General features: G+C 40.7%; 1 protein-coding gene and 2 pseudogenes across 1 annotated transcript; 1 reads left to right on the top strand and 2 right to left on the bottom strand.

Annotated features, from left to right (window-relative positions):
* Nucleotides 1-2714: 2714 nt before the first annotated feature.
* LOC110259025 (olfactory receptor 7C1-like) lies at nucleotides 2715-3653 on the bottom strand. Its single transcript, XM_021082319.2, has one exon. It carries the CDS (start codon nucleotides 3651-3653, stop codon nucleotides 2715-2717), a length of 939 nt encoding a protein of 312 aa, XP_020937978.2.
* Nucleotides 3654-8863: 5210 nt separating this feature from the next.
* On the bottom strand, nucleotides 8864-9878 carry LOC100525386 (olfactory receptor 1571-like; annotated as a pseudogene).
* An 8470-nt stretch (nucleotides 9879-18348) lies between these two features.
* On the top strand, nucleotides 18349-19344 carry LOC110259024 (olfactory receptor 7E178-like; annotated as a pseudogene).
* The last annotated feature ends 3014 nt before the right edge of the window (nucleotides 19345-22358 follow it).

Here is a 22358-nt window from a genome sequence, read left to right as displayed (position 1 = left end):
AGTTGAGTTTAGTGCTGACAGGCTTTTGCACTGAAGAGTGATAACCCACAAGGAAGCTATAAACATCCTTGGGGGCCAATAGACAGAGGCCATCGTTGGCTCATTCATGTACCAAGAGCAAAACATTTCCAAGGGAAGTGAAATCTAACATTCTCTATCTTTACTTCATATACTTTCTGGTGTCTGGGAGGCTAGGGCTCTCAGTGCAAGAGCAGTGAGAAATCCAGGAAAATTTCATTTCCCCACAAAGCCATAGAAAAAAGCTGTCCTATTGAACTTTTGTTTTTTGATAATGAAAATGTTTTATATCTTCATTGTCCAAATATGTTCCTGGGCACATGGGTTAGTGAGTGCTTGAAATGTGGTGAATAGTCATGGGTAGTTGGTGATTACCATCTTGGACTGCACAGAGATAGACTATGAGACAGCTCCAGAGATGATGGGCAGCTGACAAAGATCAGGTCATTGACATGACCACAGGACTAGGGAGAGGCTAAGCCCACTGTCATGTGCACTGTGGATGACACCTCCTCTTTTCTTCCAGAATGCTAATGGAAATAATTATCTGGAATCATTATCCATTCAATGAATTAAATACACATGCCCACAGAAGACATTCTACGCTTTTACCATTTCCACATATCTCGCCCATATATTTCCATGTGACTCTTCTCCCATCACCAAACTGCCTTTGGCCCCTGAAAGTGTTTCACTATGTGCACTGGCTTGCCCATGCTCTAAGAAATGCCCTCCTCCATCTTAATCCACTGAAATCCCCCTCATTTGAAGACACTGGGAGGGAAGAGCTCAGAGGCATGTTGGTGGCTCAAGCTGAAATCTGGTATATAGATTTAGACATGGATACATGTTGGACTGTGCTGAGGGAAGAGCTCAGAGGCATGTTGGTGGCTCAAGCTGAAATCTGGTATATAGATTTAGACATGGATACATGTTGGACTGTGCTAGGAAGAAACTGTAAAACAATCCTTTCTTGAATATTAATTTTCCCTTTAAACAAAGTAACCTAATGATAATCTGATCTGTCTTTGTTACAGAATAAACAATCCATTGGCTGCTATGAACAGCCTTGTTTTGGCTATTTGTCTGAAGTATTCAAGTTGAAAATGGGGAAGGGACCAAGATGTTAAGATCCTGATAACTACACAGAATAGATAGGAAAGAAAATCTAGTAATATTCTGGGTAAATGGAGAGGCAATTGCCTGTTCTGGAAATACAATTCTCAGCTCATCCTGTTTAGAACTATGGTGGCATATGACAGATAGCACATATCACACTGAAAGGAAGTTATGAATATGGCACTAACAGAATGAGACTTTTATATTTTAAAAATCCTGTTAAAAGTATGTATATATTAAAATTGTGTGTGTGTGTGTGTGTGTGTGTGTGTGTGTGTGTGTGTTTGTGTGTATAAGCAGCTGCACCCACAGCATATAGAATGTCCTGGGCCAGAGATTTAATCCAAGCCACAACTGTGACCTGCTCCACAGCTGTAGCAATGCCAAATCCTTTAACCTACTCCACCAGGCCAGAGATTAAACCCACCCCTCCGCAGCAAGCCAGCCACTGCAATCTGATCCTTAACCCACTGCACCACTGCAGGTAGTCCATGCTTTACTTTATTTGAGTCAAGACTTGGTCTAGGAAAGCAAACCTACATTTTGAATGATATGTAATAATATTGAAGGGGCAATTTCCTGTGAATACTATGCCACTGCTGTATATGGTTGGCAGTTTCCATTCTTTATTTTAATTGAGGTATGACATAAAACAATACAATGCAAAAATTGTTAATGCATGAAGAACTTTTAATGATGTATATACTCATGTAGCTACTTACCTAGATCAAGATATAAAACACCTTCATTGCCCAGAATGTGTCTTTGTGCCCTGATCCAGTCAATACCTCCCCACTATCCTGACTCCATTCTTCATTGGGAGGCTTTGCATTCTACTAGATTTCATAAAAGTGAGATCATAAAACAAACACACTTTCATGCCATTCCAAACTATGACTTTGAGGCTTGTCCATGTCATCATGCATAGCAGTAATTTCATCTTTTCATATTGGTGTGGAGTTTTCTGCATTTGGGTATGCCATAGTTTCTTTATTCATTCTTCCACTGATGGGTATTTGACTTATTCTCAGTTTGGTGCTATCCAAAATTCCACTGCCATAAACATTTTTAGACATGCTTTGTAGACATAAGCACCCATTTCTGTCAGGTATATACCTAAATGGGGGAGCTATGCTGTAGAGTAGGAGTATGTTTAAACTTAGTAGAGGTGCCAGAGACTTACATTGATTTATACTCTAGTATAAGGATACCAGCCAACTAGTAGTGTGTGAAAGTTCCCATTGCTCCAAGTCCTTGCTAGCTCTTGGTATTGTCAGTCTTTTGGATTTTAGCCCCTCTGGGGGATGAATTATTTGCTGTCTTGATATGTCTATTGATGATGCAGCAGAGACTTGGATAAATATGTCTGCATGAGAAAGAGAGCATAAATGCCACTAAGGAAGTTTGTGGGTAGTGGTTGCTCGTGGGTGTGTAAATTCAGAAGAAACTCAAGCGATGGTATTTCAGAAAAAGAGGGACCAGCATGCACTTAAAGGATTTGAAGATTCAGTATTTCCGTCTACCAGGGTATTGACCCTTGGTTATCATAACTTCCCAGTTAAAACATCCATGGCTCTTCACAGGGAGAAGAAAAACCTGCTGAAAAGCTTCCTCAGGGCCCTCTTCATGTCCCTGTTCCTCAGGCTGTAGATGAAGGGGTTCAGCATGGGGATGACCATGGAGTATATCACTGAGGCCACTGTCTCCATTGAGGAGGAGGAGGAGAAAGCAGAACTGAGGTACACGCCTAACCCTGTCCCGTAGAATAAGGAAATGACCGTTAGGTGAGACCCACAGGTGGAAAATGCTTTGTACCTCCCCTCCACTGAAGACATTTTCAATGTGGAGGAAATAATCTTAGAGTAAGAGAAAATGATCCCAAACAGTGGAACAACAGCCAGAAGACCAACTGCAGAATAAAGTGTAACATAATTGCTGAGAGCATCAGAGCAGGCAGACTTGAGCACCTCTGTCAATTCACAGAAGAAGTGGGCAATTTCTGTGTGTGTGCAGAACGAGAGACGCAGCACCATCAGACTGTGGAGGAGGCAGACCAGGACACTGGCAATCCAAGAGACTAGAACCAGCAGTCCACAGAGGTGTTTGTTCATCATAATTGTGTAGTGCAGGGGGTGACAGATGGCCACAAAGCGGTCATAAGCCATCACGCTCAGGAGGAGGTTTTCCAAACACACAAATGCTGAGGAAAAAAACATCTGGGTAATGCAGCCTGCATAAGTGATGGCTCTGCTCGCTGTCTGGATGTTCACCAGCACTTTGGGAACTACAGAGGAGTTGACACAAATATCGGAAAAAGACAGGTGGGAGAGGAAGTAGTACATGGGGTTGTGGAGGCGGGAATCAGAGGTGACAGTGAGGATGATAAGCAGGTTCCCAAGCACAGAGACCAGGTACATGGATAAGAACAGCACAAAAAGTAGGGGCTGAAGTTCTGGATCCTCTGAGAAGCCCGAAAGGAGGAATTCTGAGACACCTGTTTGGTTTTCTGTATCCATGTATCTGTTAATTCTGCCAGGTAAATGACAAACCTATGCTAATTAAAACAAACAAACATGAGTCTCCAATATAAAAATATTTTTATCCTATTAGTAACCCCCCTCAAAAAAAAAAAAAAAAAAACAGGAAAAATATGTACTTTGGCTAACAATTTAGTTTTCATCGCCTGGGAGTGATTACAAATGTCATTATCTTATACAGGTATCATTTTCAGGGATAATCTGTTCCCTCTTCTGAAATTTATCACAAATTAGACTTTGCGTACAAAATCTGTCTCAAGAAACCATCAACCTCTGTGGTGCCCAGCTTGGCATCAGCCCCTTTCAGACGGAGCATATCAATGGTTTGAACATTCTTCCTTTGGTGGTGCTGAAATTTGCCTCATGGAGGATTCTGCCTTGTCCCACATTTCTTTAGTCCTCTAGCCAAACTATGTGTGTTGGTGGTGTTCTGGCCCCACTGCCCCCTGACAAGAACTAATTTGATGAGAGAGTGGCATGTGGCCAAATCTGGCCATCAGCTTCCATGAAGATATTTAGAAATAAAACTCATATTTTAGTTAATAACCAGAGGGGGTGGACCTGATGGGACACATCACCTGAGGGTCTGGGGTTAGGGGTGACCATAGTTATGCCTGAAAATAAGGCAGCCTATGAGTCAGAAGCAGTGTACTGAACTGCGAAACTAGGTGTGGTGGTCAGGATCATGTTAAATTAGGAATCATAGAGTCAGACTGCTATGCCATGTATCCTGGTTCTACTCTTCATTGCTCTTGGCCAAGTTCTTGGATTTCTCAGTACCTCAGTTTCCTACTTGGGGACATGGGATTTTAATGATACCTACTCTGTAGGATTGTTGAGAGGTATAAATGTGTTGATGTTCTAAACAACAGTACCTGGAACATGATGGAAACATCAGAAATCATGGCTCAACACATTTTAGAATTTGGGAAATATAGTCTGTGGAGCTGAAGGCAGTGAGTCAAATACTTAGAGAGAATGGGATATCGTAGATCACTTGGCTTAAAAGAATATGGGAAGGAGAGAGAAATGGAAATCAACAGAAATGATGACCTTGGCTGTGAGGCTTTCCAGTTTGGGGAGCAGCACCTTCAAGACTTCTGGTCACCTTCTTCTTCATTCTGTTTAAATACATATACGTGTTTTCTGTGAATCTTCCCTTTTCTGTGGAAGCTGGTTTCACGGGGTTTCTATAATTTCAACTGAGAGTGCATTCACTAGATTAAATCCTAAACAATAGGGAAGAATCAAAATTCATTTTGATAGGAATAAAATATACCAATGAAGAGGAAAAATTTGTGGAGTGATGAAATGATTTGTGTTGCTATGAGCTTCAAAAATTACTCCAGCCATATTAAAACTTTGCTAAGCATTCCTTTTATGATGTTATATGGCAGAATACAAATACCTGCCAAAAATAGTAAAAAAAATATTAAAATAAATTCAGTGTGACTATGAAGCATTTATCCTCACAATTGAAGTCTGCTAAAAATTAAGAAATATATTGTACCAAAATTACTCTTAAGAAATATATATTAAGAAAGATATTGCACAAAATTACCCTTAACCAAAATTTAAAGTCATTCATAATTTTTAAAGTGCCAAAATAAATTAATAAATAGAATAAAGTGCTTCCAGTGGTCAGGGGGATTATAATACAAGCTGTGTTGTTGGAGGGTCACTTATAGCACACAAAGAAAGAGACACTATTTTTCCAAATGATAAGGAAAATCTAGCTCAAAAGCTCAGGCAGTATCATACCAAGCCCTGAAAGGGCAGTCAGATTACAGGGAACTTATCAGTAAATTTATCAGTTTACCAGTCAGATTACCATGGAAGTTATCAGTAGAAGATAAATCACTATCATTTAATTCAACTAGAGTCTGGTCCACTTAGAAGCCACATGCCCACATTTTTTAAGAAATTTTTAGTAGAAGCTCACAGCCACTACTCATGTCCCTGTCCCTAGAATCACTTAACTGCTCACAAAAGCCTTCTCCACATGCACATATACACAGTCCTCTTTCTGAAAGCACTTACTAAGCCCACATCGATCATCCAGGTGATAGCAGGGAAGAAAATCTGGTTGCACTGATGGATGGTGAGAGATCCCCAGAAAGAAAGTTGGTATGAGGTCCAGATACACCTGGAATAGGCAAGGTGATAATATTCTTTCTGGTCTGGGGTATGTGAGCTGGGAGCACAGGGACACACAAGGAACATTTATCCTTTCAGGGCATCTGGGGTTGAATTTCCAAAGCACCTAATTAAATAAATGTTCCTAGTGTGACTCCTTCTAAACAGCTTTGCCCTTGGGAAAGAAAGAAAGAACCATAATAAAATTGGAAACTGTGCCTGACAATTCTATTTCCACATGGGATATTTGTGGACAGTTACATTTTTTTCACATTATGAGATCCCCTCTCCATAGGCATGATGTCATGCACGGCTCAAGATTCTCTCTGAAAAATATCCCATTAGAATCTAAACTACTCATTCTTTACCAATCAACATCCTTAAAGAGCAATTCCATAGGGCCATCTAAGTACCTGCCAGCACCCTAAATCAAAGACTTGCTCTCTCAGACCTGAATATCTGAATATATTTTTCAGAATATATGAAGATATTAGAGTTTATGAATATATTCTTCACAGTCATATGAATATATATGAAGTGGTATAAATAATACACAACTCCATTGCTCCTCTATGTGTTACTCATCCCTAAAATAGAGACAATAACTCTTAGGTCAGGATTATTATTAAATGAATGAATAGTAATAAAGAGTGTGGTATTCACAGTTAAGAAAACTTATTAACGGAAGTACTAAAAATGAATATCATAGTCTTTATTAATATTTGTTTATTTAATAATAACCTTACCTGAGGGTTATCACCTCTATTTTAGGGTGAAAACACAGTAGAGAAGATGATCAATTTGCTTCAGTCATATGCTGTAAATGGCAGAGTTGGGATTGGATCAGATGCCTGACTTTAGAATAGATGGAAAACTGTGATATGCATATTGGAAATAAAATCAGGCTTTCAGGAGTTGCTGTTGTGGTGCAGTAGGTTCAGGAACTGACTGCAGAGGTTTGGGTCACTGCAGAGACCTTGGCTTGATCCCTGGGTTCAATCCCTGGCTGGCTGCAGTGGGTTAAATTATCTGGCAATACCACAGCCCTGGTATAGGTCACAGCTGAGGCTTGGATTCAACCTCTAGCATGGGAACTACCAATGCCACAGGAGTAGCCACTGAAATAAAACAATAAAATAAAATACAATAAATAAAATAAAATAAAAATTCATCTATAAGATAATGGGGGGAGGAACACAAGCGTAGAATTAGAACAAGTTGGTTTTCACATGGTAAAAGGAGATCTCTTCATATCACTACATGAAGTAAATCATAGGTGAAAAGTGTCCAAGACAGCAAAGTGGGAAACCCTGAGCTCACTTTCACACACAGGAACACTGGGTCCCTGGGTCAGAGAGCCATGGAAGGGAAGGGCTAGAGCTGCTTGGGGTCTTAAATCTGTAAGGTCCTTCTATCATCCATTGGTAACAGCTCTCCAGTGAGTTTTTCAGGGTGTGCAAAGCAGGCAACTCTCAATGGCTTCAAATGTGATTGTTTGAGCTATTTTTAAAATCTGGATGCCTGAAAGTTGAGTTTAGTGCTGACAGGCTTTTGCACTGAAGAGTGATAACCCACAAGGAAGCTATAAACATCCTTGGGGGCCAATAGACAGAGGCCATCGTTGGCTCATTCATGAAACAAGAGCAAAACATTTCCAAGGGAAGTGAAATCTAACATTCTCTATCTTTACTTCATATACTTTCTGGTGTCTGGGAGGCTAGGGCTCTCAGTGCAAGAGCAGTGAGAAATCCAGGAAAATTTCATTTCCCCACAAAGCCATAGAAAAAAGCTGTCCTATTGAACTTTTGTTTTTTGATAATGAAAATGTTTTATATCTTCATTGTCCAAATATGTTCCTGGGCACATGGGTTAGTGAGTGCTTGAAATGTGGTGAATAGTCATGGGTAGTTGGTGATTACCATCTTGGACTGCACAGAGATAGACTATGAGACAGCTCCAGAGATGATGGGCAGCTGAGTAAGATGAGGATATTTGTTCTGGGCATATATCCAGACAAAACTTTAATTCAAAAAGATACATGCACCCCTATGTTCCTTGCAGCACTATTCGCCATAGCCAAGGCATAGAAACAACCTAAATTTCCGCTGACAGATTATGAAAATGTGGTACATATATGCAATGGAATATTATTCTGCCATAAAAGGACAAAATAACACCATTTACAGCAACAGGATATAACTAGAGATTCTAAGTGAAGTATGTCTGAAAGAGAGAGTCACTATCTTGACTCCATTCCCCGTCAGGTGGTTTTACTTGCTCTTAGAGTCAATGAAAGTGAGGTCATATAACAAACACACTTTCATGCCTTTCGAACACACTTTCATGCCTTTTATGTTTTTGAGGCTTGTCCATATCGTTGTACATAGCTCTAATTTGTTCTTTTTGTATTGGTGTGGAATTTTCTGCATTCTGCATAATTTATGCCACATGCCATAGTTTGTTTACCCATTCTACCACTAAGGGGCATTTGAATTATTTCCAGTTTCATGCTTTCATGAAAAGCATTGCTATAAACATTTTTAGACCTGCTTTGTGGATGGAAGCAACCATTTCTGCTAGGTATATACCTGAGAGTTGGAGGGCTCTGCTGTAGGAGTATATTTGCACTTAGTAGAAGTGCCAAAGTAATTGCATGGAGTAATACTTCAGGTATAACTATACAAGTATACTAATAGTTTCTGAAAGTTCCCATTTCTCCAAATCTCCGCTAGTTCTTGGTATTTTCAGACATTTGAGTGTTTGCCATTATGGTGGATGAATTGATGATTATCTTGATATAGCTAATGACAATTCTCAGAGACCAAGTATAAACCCATCTGCAGAGGCAAGAGGGCATAAATGTCACTAAAGGTATTTCATGGGAAGTGGTTGCTTGTGGGCATGTAAACTCAGAAGAAACCCAAGTGATGGTCTTTCAGAACAAGAGGGACAAGTCACATGCTCAAAGGAGTCAAATATTTGGTATTTCTGTCTACCAGGGTATTGACCCTTGGTTATCATAATAACATCCCAGTCTCAGCATCCATAGTTCTTCACAGGGGGAAGAAAGACCTGATGACAAATTTCCTCAGGGCCCCCTTCATGTCCTTGTTCCTCAGTCTGTAGATGAAGGGGTTCAGTATGGGGATGACCATGGTGTACACCTCTGAGGTCACTGTCCCCTTTGAGGAGGAGGAGGAGAAGGCAGAACTGAGGTACATGCCTAACCCTGTCCCGTAGAATAAGGAAATGACCACTAGGTGAGACCCACAGATGGAAAATGCTTTGTACTTCCCCTCCACTGAGCACACATTCAATATGGAGGAAATAATCTTAGGAAGAGTAAGGAATCCCAGTTACTGGAATAATAACCATCAGGCCTGTCACAGAATACAGCACAATGTAATTGCTGAGAGCATCAGAACAGGTGGACTCGGGCACCTCAGCCAGTTCACAGAAGAAGTGGGGTCTTTCCGTGTGTGTGTAGAATGAGAGATGCAGCACCATCAGACTCTGGAAGAGGGGGATGATGACACTGGCAATCCAAGAGACTAGAGCCAGCAGGTTACAGAAGTGTGGGTTCATCATGATTGTTTAGTGCAGGGGTGACAGATAGCCATAAATTTGTCATAGGCCATCATGACCAGGAGGAGGTTGTCCAACCACACAAAAACTGAGAAAAAATAGATCTGGGTAATGCAGTCAGCATAGGTTAGGTGATGGCTTTGCTCACTGTCTGGATGTTCATCAGCACTTGGGAACCATGGTGGTGTTGAGACAAATATCAGAAAAGACAGGTGTGAGAGGAAGAAGCCCATGGGGGTGTGGAGGTGGAAGTTGAAGGTAAAAGCCAGAATGATGAGCAGATTCCCACACACCAAGACCAGGCACAAGGAGAAAAACAGCCCAAAGAGGAGTGGCTGGAGTTCTGGGTCCTCTGAGAGGCCCAGAGGAGGAATTCCAAGACACCTGTTTGGTTTCGTACATCCATGGAGCTGATAATTCTGCCGTGTAACTGACAAAGCGATGGATGGAATGGAGTCCACAAATGTAAAATATTTTTACCATATTAGTGACACCCCTCCCCCCATAAAAACAGAAAAAAAATGTAAACTTTGGCTAACAATTTAGTTTTCATTCAGTAGAAGCAATTACAAATGTCATTATTATATACAGATAACACTTTCAGGGATGATCTCTTCCTTCCTTCTAATTGTTAGCACAATTTAATCTTTGCCTTCAAAATCTATCACTTCAAAAAAGAGTCCATCAGCCTCTGTGGTGTCTAGCTCAGCATCAGCCCCTTTCAGATGATTTGACCATTCTTCCTTCGGAGGTGCCAAAATCTGCCTCTTGGAGGATTCTGCCTTTTCCCACTTTCACCTAGTATTCTAGCACAGCCATGTGTGTTGGTGGTGCCTTGGCCTCATTGCCCCCTGCCAAGAACTAATTTGGTAAGATTGTGGTGTCTGGCTCAATCTGGACAATGAGCTTCACTGGAGAAACGCTCAAATAAAACTCATATTTTAGTTAATAATCTGAGGGGGTGGGCTTGATGGGACAAATCAACTAAGCTTCCAGGGTTGAGGCTAGCCATCACTATGCTTGCACAGAAGGTAGCCTATGCTTCAGAACCAGTGTACTGAACTGCTAAACTAGGTGTGGTAGTAAGGATCATGTCAAATTATAATTCCTAGAGCCTGACTCCTCTGTCACAAATCCTGGTTCTACTCTTTGCTAACCACTGCCAAGCTCTCTGATTTCTCAGTACCTCAGATTCCTACTTGATGAAATGGGATTTTTAATGATACTTACTCCATAGAATGGTTGAGAGTGATAAATGAGTTTATTTATTTTATTTTATTTTTTTGCTTTTTAGGGATGCACCCATGGCATATGGAGGTTCCCAGGCTAGGGGTCTAATCGAAGCTGTAGCTGCCAGCCACAGCCACAGCCACAGCCATGCAGGATCCTTGACCCACTGAGCAAAGTCTGGGATTGAACCCACAACCTCATGGTTACCAGTCAGATTCTTCTCCACTACACCACAACAGGAACTCTGAGTTTATGTTTTAAAGAACAGTGCCTGGAACATTATGGAAACCTAGAGAAATCATGGCTGAGTATATTTTAGAATTTGGGAAATGGTGTCTGAAGATCTGAAGGCAGTGAGGTAAGTCCTTAGAGGAATGGGATATCATAGAGTACTTGGCATAAAATAATATGGGAAGGAGAGAGAAATGGAAACACATGGAATTAATGACCTTGGTTGTGAGGCTTCCAGGTTGGGGAGCAGCCCTTTAAGATTTCTTCTTGCCTTCTAACTCTCATTCTGTTATGTATGCTTGTGTTTTCTGTTAGTGTTCCCTTTTCTATGGAAACTGCTTTCTCTTAGTTTCTACAAACCACATTCAAGAAAGCATTTACAGAGTTCCTGTCATGGCGCAGTGGAAACAAATCTGACTAGGAACCATGAGGTTGCAGGTTTGCTCAGTGGGTTAAGGATCTGGTGCTTCTGTGATGATGTGCTGCTGTGGCATAGGCTGGCAGCTCTAGCTCCGATTGGACCCCTAGCCTGGGAACTTCTGTATGCCCTGGGTGCGGCCATAAAAGCAAAAAAAAAAAAAAGAAAAAAGTGCTGCCATTTGCAACAACATGGGCAGACATTATGCTAAGTGAAGTAGACAATCACAGAAAGACAAATTCTGCATGATTCTACTTATACGATTCATCTAAAATAGTCAAATTCATAAAATCATATAGTGGAAAAGTGGTTGCCAGGGGCTGGCAGGAGAGAGAAATAATATGAGAATTACTCATAAAACGGCATAAAATTTCAGTGAATCAAGATGAACAAGCCCTACAGATGTGCTGTACAACAGTGTACCTACAGTCAATTATAATATATGAATATTTCAAAATCTGTTAAAAAGGTAGAGCTCATGTTAAGTGTTGCTTCCACAATCAAAAAAAATTAACTGAGAAAATAAGAATACCATCAGATTCTTGCTATAGAAGACGCAATTCTCCCTAAAATCATTCGGTCATTTGAATGCATTTGATGATTATAAACTCACATGTCAATAGAGGTTAATTTAACACGTCTGTGGGAATGTAAATTGTGCAGCCACTGTGGAGAGCAGTATGGAGGTTCTCTAAAAGAAAACTAACATAGAGTTACTGTATGATCCTGTAGTCCCACTCCTGGGCATATATCTGGAGAAAACTATCATTTGAAATGACACATGCACCCCCATATTCACTGCAGCACCGTTTACTGTAGCCAAGACATGGAAGCAAACTAAATGTCCATCAACAGATGAATGGACAAGGAAGAAGTGGTACATATATACAGTAGAATATGACTGGGCCATAAAAAGAATGATAATGCCATTTGCAGCAACATGGATGGACCTAGAAATTATCATATTAAGTGAAGGAAGTCACATAAAGACAAATATCATATGATGTCGCTTATATGTAGAATCTAAAAAATGATGCCACATAGACAAATGTGATACAAATGAACTGTGTTTACAAAACAGATGCAAAGACATAGAAAACATAGTTACCAAAGGGATGTGGGAGAGATAAATTAGGAGTTTGAGATTAACATATACACACTATATATAATAGATAACCAACAAGGATCTGCTCTATAGCACAGGGAACTATCTTCAGTGTTTTATAATAAACTATAATGCAAAGGGATATGAAAAGAATATATATATGCATATATGCATACATGCATAACTTAATCACTTTGCTGTACACATGAAACTAATACATGCACACAGAGTAAGTCTGAATTTTCTTATTAAGATATATGAAACTGTAAACTCAGGAGGAGGAGTAAGGGTGAGATTCTTCCTGAGAAGGGGCAGGACCCAAATCCTATGAAGGAGATCTCTTGTAGTCCCGTACCATTAATATTAACAAACCCTCAGAGACTGAGACAATATGGGCCAATTTGGCTAATTATGATCTCTGGGCATTGAGCTCTCAAGCCCAGACTCCTGTAAATAAGCAGCCTGTGCCCTGCAACATTTCAGTTTGTTGGTCCCAGTCCAGCTGGATCAGTACGTGTGTCTTCTCCTGTCATAGTCATTGTCTTCATCAAGGGGTCCATCTGACTCTGTCTTCCTGTCTGTCCTGTGAACAGAAACTGAACCTTCATCACTCACCCAGCCTGGGAAGGGCAATTGATCATCATTCCTTTGTCATGCCCCAGCGTGCCCTGCAGTGAGTACCACTGGAGATACTGAGTACAGGAGGGACTGGGGCAGTATGGTTTCTTCATCATCAGGATAAGCAGGACAGTTGGAGGATGAGCGAGTAGGGCACCAATACGCAGTCAGTTCAGAGGCATATGAAGATGATGCTGTTGGTCTCAGTGAGAAGTCTTATTTCTGCTTTCCTCCCATCCTGGCTCTAGGTTCTGTTGGCATCTCTCTCACCAGAGCAGGAAATGAGTCCCTCTAAACTGTCCCCTAAACATTCCAAGATGATCATGAAGGTGTTTATGAGGATGATGCCAGATGATCATATATGTGGTATCATGAATATTCACTAAAGATTCCCAAGGGCCAGGCTCTGAATTAAGTGCTCCACATAGCTTATTTCTTTCATCTGCATAGTCACCCCTCAGATATATGTGTACAGGTTATTATTCTTTTACAGATGAGGGAAGGATGATAGGTTTTTTTATTTATTGTAAATTGCACAAGATCATGGGATAGAATAGGATGAAGTCAGCTTTGAATCAAACAGCCTGACTGCAGACACAGACACCTGACCAGCATTGTCCCTTTGCCAACGCAGTCATTTCACTTCTCTGGCCATTCCACCAAGCATCTCCGGTTACTGTGATCTTCATTTTGGAGGTTACCGGTAAACCGCAGTGGGGAGCTGTGGGTGGCACCAACCGTAGAAAGGATGGCTGAGATCATAGGCAGGATCACAGAAGTCATTGGCTCATAACAGCTGAGGGCAGATCTCTGCTCCTGGATATTGCCTCACCTGTCAACTTCCTCCTCCATTCCTGTAATTCAGCCTTCTCCATTTAAATTGGAGACATAACATCATCCATACTCAGGAGACCAGAAACAGAGACGATGTACAGAAGATGTGTCATTGGCTAAGACCTGTGGATCTCTGGTTTAAACTTCCTGAGTTGTATTAGTGTGAAGAAGTTAACTACCTGTGACTCAGAGATCCACCATATAATTTTAAATCCTATCTGCTGCATTTATTATCTAGCGAGCTGGAGCAAGTTCTTAGTATCTCAGAGCATCAACATTGTCATCTGAGTTGATTTCGGTTTGATACCAGCTCACTGAGTAAGAAACAGGGAATGGATACTGTCTATGTGGGTAAATATGGGATGGATGCATAAACTAAGGACAAACTTTTTGATAAAAATATTATTAATTTTGATAACCCTAAGGTTCATGTCATTTGGCCAAAGTATCTTGTGATCTGACATGTAATTTCGAATGAATACCTGACAAAACATTTTATTTTTGTCCCTACACAAGTAGATACTGAGCACTTAGATGAAAATGGCTGAGTCACACTGATTTCTCTCTCTCTTTCTTTCTCTTTCTTTCTTTCTGAATGGCCACACCTATGGCATATGAACGTTCCCAGGATGGGGATCGAATTGGAGCTGCAGCTGGGCCTATACCACAGCCACAGCAACATCAATCTGAGCTGAGTCTGCGACCCATGCCCAGCTTGCAGCAATGCTTGATCCTTAGCTCCCCAGGTATGATAACTATTGAGTAGACCCTTCTTTGGGTCGCAGAAACACAGAATAATCAATATGGCTTGCACACACTGATGCTTTCTTGCCTGTGCTTATGGGATGCCCCATAGGACAAGAGACAAGATAAAATGGTACTTGCCTGTGTGTATGACATGGAGTCTCAATGGGATCTATTATTTTCCACTTAATAGCTCCATGACATTGAATTACTCAAAGAACAACACAGTGATTTTCATAAATATTAAAAAGAAATGGCAGAAGGAGCAGGGGAAGGCACGTTTTATCATGTGGGCTCAGACACATTTTAGGATTCTAAGTCGGAGTTCCCATAATGGTGTAGTGGCATCAAATCTGAGTAGGAACCATGAGGTTGCAGGTTTGATCCCTAGCCTCGCTCAGTGGGTTACGGATCTGGCATTGCTGTGAGCTGTGGTGTAGGTTGCAGGTGCGCCTCAGATCCCACATTGCTGTGGCTCTGGGGTAGGTTAGCTGCTACTGCTCTGATTAGACCCCTAGCCTGAGACCCTGCAAATGCTGTGGGTGCGGCCCTAAAAAGAGACAAAAAGACCAAAAAAGAAAAAGAAAAAGGATTCCAAGTCATTCTATGTGCATGCCCTGGGAAAAGAGACCCTTCAGATTTTCTGTCATATAAACAATTACATATACACAATGGAATGCTCCTCAGCCCTAAAAAGAACAAAAGAATGGCACTTGCAGCAACATGTATGCAACTAGGAATTCTCATACTAAGAGAAGTAAGTCAGAAAAAGAAAGACAAACACCATATGATATCACTTATATGTGGATCTAAAATATGGCACAAATGAACCTATCTACAAAACAGAAACAGACTCACAGACATGGAGAACAGACTTTGGGTCGCCAAGGGGGAGCAGGGAAGGAGTGAGAAGGACACCGAGTTTGGGGTTGGTAGATGCAAACTATTATATTCAGAATGGATAAACAATGAGGTCTTACTGTTCAGCACAGGGAACTATATCCCATTTCTTGGGATAGAACATGACAAAAGATAGCATGAGAAAAAGAATGTATACATATGTATGACTGGATCACTATACTGTACAGCAGAAATTGGCACAATGCTGTAAATCAACTATCCTTTAAGTAAAACTATAATCAAATAAAAGATTATTGAAACTCTCTTAGGGTTGCATTTCGTCCATAAACCCACTATTCCAAAAATAATTATAATTCTGGTACAAAGCAAGGACCAAATGTTTCTAAGTTCCACCAGTCTAAGATGCCCCACATCTGTGGAGCTGGCTGTTATCATCTCAATTTCCAGATAAAGAACACCAGCACGTAGAGGCTGAGGCATTTATACACACATCTGTGACTTAGGATACTGAACCAGTGGTTTTAGGGGCACTGGTGGCACTAATATAATGGATTATAGATTTCCTATGATAACAATGCACTTTAGAGTCCGGTTTGAAAACCTGAGATATGGAAATATCATGTCCTTGTTAAGGCCAGGGATCGAACCTGCATCCTCATGGATACTAGTCAGGTTCTTAATCTACTGGTCACAACGGGGACTCCTGTTCAATGATTGAGAAGTGCACTGTATACCAATGCCATCTATGGGGTATTGAGGTTGTGACTTTGCATTTGCTAACCTATAGTTACCAAAATGTGAAGTCTACAAGAGTAAGGATTTTTTTTTCTCTTTTTGGCAGGACCTGCTGCATGAAGATCCCAGGCCAGGGACTGAACCCATGCCACCACAGAGTCCTGAGCTCCAACCATGGCAATGCTGTATTCTTAACCCACTGCACCATCAGGGAACTCCCGGCTAGACCGAGTTTAGATGTTACAGTCGAAAAGTTATTTTTCTAGGTTTTTTGACATGTAATTGATATATAGCACCGTATAAATTTAAGGTGTTCTGTATAATGACCTTACAAACATTTTATGAAATGATTACCACATTAATATCCATCATTGTATATAGAGAGAAAAAGTAAAAAGCATTTTTTTCTTGATATTTCTTAGGATTTGCTCTCCTACCTTTCAAATATACCACAGAACAGTGTCAACTATAGTCATTGTGTTGTATCATACAACCCCTAATACTTCTTATCTTATGAATGGAAGGGTGTACATTTTGACTCATTTCATCCAATTTCCCACTCCCCACCCCCACCCCCAGCTTTTGGAAACTACACATCTGATCTCTTTTTCTCTGAGTTTAGGGTTTGCTTGTTTGTTTGATTTTAGATTCCACATATAAGTGAATTACACGACTTGTCTTCTTCATCTGACTTATTTTGCTCAGCCTAATGCCTTCAAGGTCCATACATGTTGTCAGAAATGGTAGGATTTCCTTCATTCTTATGGCTGAATCGTGTGCCATTGTGTGTATATATCATGTTTTCTTCCTCTACTCACCCACTGATGGACACTTAGGTTGTTTCCATATCTTGGCTATTGTAAATAATGCTACAATGAACAGAGCGGTGCATGTAACTTTTCCTATTAGTGTTTTCATTTCCTTAAGATGAATACCCAAAAATGGAAAAGCGAATCACAGGGCAGTTTTATTTATTTTTTTAATTTTATTGGTGTATAGTGGACTTACAAAGTTGTTAGTTCAGGTGTTCAGCAAAATAAACCCATCATATATATATCCATTCCTTTTCAGATTCTTTTCCCCTGTTCTAATATTGAGTAGATTTTCTTGTGCTATACATGTTACCTGTCTATTTTATATAGAGTGGTGTCTATATGTCAGTCCCAACACCCTATTTGTACCAAAAGCATGTTTCCCCTTTAACCATAAAGGTGAGGAATTTCCACAGTGGCCAAATAAAGTTCCATTCCCACCAGTGGTGCACAGGTTTCCCTTGAAAAGACTTTTAAAAGACAACCCACATATTGAGCATACATTTCTAGAAATAGGGGAAATCAGAAAGTCAAAGAATAATAAAAACCCATGAAGATAAAAGACACATAAAAAAACCTTTCTAGGAGTTCCCATTGTGGCACAGCAGAAACAAATCCAACTAGGAACCATGAGGTTGTGGGTTCGATCCCTGGCCTCACTCAGTGGGTGGAGGATCCTGCACTTCTATGAGCTATGGTGTAGGTTGCAGATGTGTTTCAGATCTTGCATTGCTGTGGCTGTGGCATAGGCCTGCGGCTACAGCTCCCATTAGACCCCTAGCTGGGGAACCTCCATATGCCAAGGGTGTGGCCCTAAAAAAACAACAAAGACCTCCCCAACAAAACCCCCCAAAACCCCTTTCTAATTATGAACATTTGACTTTTATTTAGAGTCCAGATAACATAGTTCGAGGAATATCTAGAATATCAACATTCTGAGTCAAGAGAAATTATTGTGCTATATCTGAATAAATTAAGGCTGATTCTAAGTGTACTAATTAGAATGTTTTTTTTCAAAAAGGGAGAGGGATATTTCTTTTTTATATAACTTTTATGTTTTTATTAAAGTTTAGTTGATTTACAATGTTGTGCTTTTTCTTACTCAATATATTTCATTAAAAGAATAGACTGTCCTTTGCCATGATCAGGGATTTGTTATCTCTCCATTTCCTTGCTCCTCTAACATTCTTTAGGTCAATGTATAGAAAGAGGTGAATAACGTAGAATCCAGTGAGAAAGGAGCTGTAAGAAAACTGGATTTGGGACATTGTGAAATAGTGCTGAAGGTACCAGGGTGTATGACCCCAAGTGTGAATATTGGCTTGTAAATATCCTAAATCCAAAATATGCACATAGTAGGACTGCATGCTCATTTACCTGTTTCCTTTCTTTCAAACCTCTCTCTCTTCTTTTTCAAAAGGTGTCAGAGATACACGGGACCACAAAATCTAATGAGTGTCTCAGAATTCTTGCTCCTGGGCCTCTCAGAGGATCCAGACCCGCAGCCCTTCCTCCTTGGGCTGTTCCTGTCCATGTACCTGGTCACCATGTTGGGGAACCTGCTCATTGTCCTGGCTGTTGCCTCTGACTCCCACCTCCACACCCCCATGTACTTCTTCCTCTCCAACCTGTCCTTGGCTGACATGGGCTTCACCTCCACCACTGTCCCCAGGATGATTGTGAACATCCAGACTCACAGCAGAGTCATCTCCTATGCTGGCTGCCTGACACAGATGTCATTTTTTATGCTTTTTGGATATTTGGATAGTCTCCTCCTGACTGATGGCCTATGACAGGTTTGTGTCCATCTGTCACCCCCTGCATTACTTGGTCATCATGAACACACGTGTCTGTGGCTGGTTAGTGTTGGTATCACTCCTCACCAGCCTTTTGGTCTCTCAGATGCACAGTTTGGTGGTGGTAAAAGTTGCCTACTTCAGAGATTTGGAAATTTCTCATTTCTTCTGTGATCCTTCTCAACTCCTCAACCTATCCTGTTCTGACTCTTCCGCCAATACCATAGCCATGCATTGTGTGGGTGGCATCTCTGGTTTTCTCCCTATCTCATGGATCCTTTTCTCTTACTCTAAAATTGTTTCCTCCATTCTGAGAGTCTCCTCATCAGGTGGGAGGTACAAAGCCTTCTCCACCTGTGGCTCTCACCTGGCAGTTGTTTGTTTATTTTATGGAACAGGCCTTGGGGTGTACCTCAGTTCAGCTCTCTCACTTTCCCCCAGGAAGGATGCAGTGGCCTCAGTGGTATACACTGTGGTCATCCCCATGCTGAACCCCTTCATCTACAGTCTGAGGAACAGGGACTTCAAAAGGGCCATGAGGAGGTTCTTTGGCCAAATGATCTAATTTCAGTACGTGGGTGTCACCCATTTGGAGTGTACTTTTGGAAATGTTGAAACATTAAACATGTAGACTTGAAATTCTCCCTCTCTTATGTCATCCTCTTTATAGCTCCTATGGCCTTTGCTGTTCTCCTTGCTTAGAACCTGACTCTTGCTTCTTTTGTCATTTCATTAATGGGTCTGAGGTAGAGTTCTAGGATCTTTGCAGATCATAACCATCACATGACAGAATACTTGCTGCACACCTGAAGGTAAGACAACATTATAAATCAACTATGCTCCAATATAAAATAAAAATGAAGGAGCTCCTGAGTTCCCTGGTGGCTCAGTGGGTTAAGGATCTGGCATTGTCACTGCTGTGGTGTGGCTTGATTGCTGGCCCAGGAATTTATTCATGCTGCAGGTGTGGCAAATAAAATAAAAGCATACACACAAAGTAAAATAATAAAATGAAAGGAAGAGTTCTTGTCATGGCTCAGTGGTTTACAAACCCAGCTAGGAACCATAAGGTTGTGGGTTTGATCCCTGGCCTTGCTCATTGGGTTAAGGATCCAGTGTTGCCATGTGACGAGGTCTGCTTGTCTACCCAGGTCCTGAAGTCAGTGATGCCACAGAAATAAGAAGAAAGAGACACAGAAATAGAGAGGGGATCAGGGGGCTACAGCCTTCAAGAGGCAATAGCAACCCTCTGACCCAACTCATGGTTTTTATTTCCTGTGTTCTACTTCCTTGTACGTGCAGGGGATATATCAGTATTTTACTTCAAATAGATAGATAGCAAGATATGCTAGCATAGTTATTCCTAAGCACATAAATAAACTAATCATAAATGTTTTAGCCCTCCCAGGCCATAATTTGTTGTTTGCTTCAAGCCATCTATGGCCTCTCCCACAAATCCCCCAAGGCTCCAGTCCTGAGAATGTCAGAGCTGATGGTTTTCCATCAGCAACATTAATGCTTCAGCAATCTTGTTTTCGAGATACCATTCTTTGATGTTGTTCTCATTTGTTTTGCCTCAAGGGTCATGAGAGAGTCACAAGACTTTGTATAGACTGACATTCTACAGCCACTCTATGGCACCAGTCTTTTCTTTCCATTCTTCATTACGTCACATATTCATGCCTCCAACAGCCGTGAGCTGTGGTGTAGGTTGCAGACACAGCTCAGATATGGCATTGCTGTGGCTGTGGCTTAGGCTGGCAGCTGCAGCTCTGATTGGAACCCCAGCCTAGGAACCTCCAAATACTCCAAATACTATGGGTGCAGCCATAGAAAAGAAAAAAAGGCAAAAAAAATATAATAATTAAAGAGGAGTTCCTGTTGTGGTGTAGCAGAAATGAATCTGAGCTCGTGAGTTTGATCCCTGGACTTGCTCAGTGGGTTGGGCATCTGGCATTGCTGTGAGCTGTAGTATAGGTTGCAGATGCACATCAGATCCAGCATTGCTGTGGCTGTGGCTTAGGCCAGCAGATGTAACTCTGATTCAAACCCTAGCCTGGGAACTTCCACATGTTGGGGGTGTGGCCCTAAAAAGCAAAATAAATAAATAATAAATAAATAGACAGTAAGGATAGCGTTCCTAAGATTCTTAATAAACTGAAATTGCCTTTGGTTTTTGCATGATTATGCTTATTTTGAATTACTTTTTACCCATGGTCATTACACCCACCTAAAGCATGTTCAGTATGCCCTTCTAATTTATTCAACTAAACTGGTGGATTTTCATTCTGTGCTAGAACAGTGTAAAAAATAATTCGCTCTGTGCATTCTTGACAGCTCTTGATCTCAGCTTAAATTTTCACAGAGAATTTCAATACATCTTCTCAATTTCTTGCAGGGTTAATTTTGGGTTTGATAATTGTAATTATATGAATGTTTTGTGGGAAGAACTTTTCTTTCTTTCTCTTTCTCTCTTTGGCCACACCTGTAGCATATGGAAATTCGCAGGCCAGGGATGGAATGTGAGCCACAGCTGGCACCTACACCACCATGGTGGCAGTGCCAGGTCCTTAACTCACTGCACCACAGTGGGACCTTCAAGCTGTTCTCTTTTAGATGCTAGTGTAACTCTAAAAATTTCATGGATTCTTTTTGGAGTGATGAAAATGTTCTAGAATTGGATCGTGGTGATACTTGTACAACTCTGTGAATATACTAAAAACTATTGAATTGTATACATTAGATGGGTGAATTTTTTGGAGTGTGAATATCTCAATAATGTTAAAATAAAAAAAAAATTTTCCCAGATGACTAGCAAATGGGGTAACTTTCACCTACATTTCAACTTGTTATACAGGGCAGCTTTTTCTGACCAAATCATTTGAAGTCCCCTCTTCTGGATAGTACCCCATTCTATTACCAGTTCTGGAACTGTGATGAACAGAACAGCAGACCTTATTCTCGAGGTAGATGCACATTGTTTGTAAGCAAATATATATATATTGTTTTTTTGTTGTTGTTTTTTTATTCTGGCATTATTGAGACATAATTGACATCATAACTTTCTACATAACTTTAATGTGTACACTATCATGTTTTGTGAAATGTTTACCAAAGTTAATTAACACCTCCTTTACCTCAGGATTAATTAACACCTCCTTTACCTCAGCTAATTACCATATTTTTTGTGTGTTTTTGTTAGGGTAAGAAAAATAACTCTACTCTCACAGCAGTTTCAAGTATGCAACACTGTAGTGTTAGCCATTGTCACCATGATGTACATTAAATCCCTGCAATTTCCTCATCTGTCACTCAAACCTCTATTCTCATTCTTACCACCTCTCAGCCCCAGGCAACCACCATTCTACTCTGTTTCTATGAGTTCAGTATTCTCAGAATCTGCATAAACCAGGTCCTACATTTGTTGTCTTTCTCTGTCTGACTTAATTTCACTTAACGTAATGTTCTCAATTTCATCCACATTCTACCAAGTGGCAGGAATTCCTTCTTTCCTATTGCTGTATAATATTCCATTTTGTGTACTACTAGTATGTCACATTTCTTTTTTCAAAAAATTTT

The sequence above is a fragment of the Sus scrofa genome, chromosome 2 (assembly GCF_054392235.1).
Source record: "Sus scrofa isolate SSC_HxYL_T2T_F1_AM1 chromosome 2, Sscrofa_HxYL_maternal_Yorkshire_Landrace_v2.0, whole genome shotgun sequence".
NCBI classification, from domain to species: Eukaryota; Metazoa; Chordata; class Mammalia; order Artiodactyla; family Suidae; genus Sus; species Sus scrofa.
The sequence above is the reverse complement of the archived record's forward strand: the minus strand, read 5'-3'. Positions and strand labels throughout refer to the sequence as shown.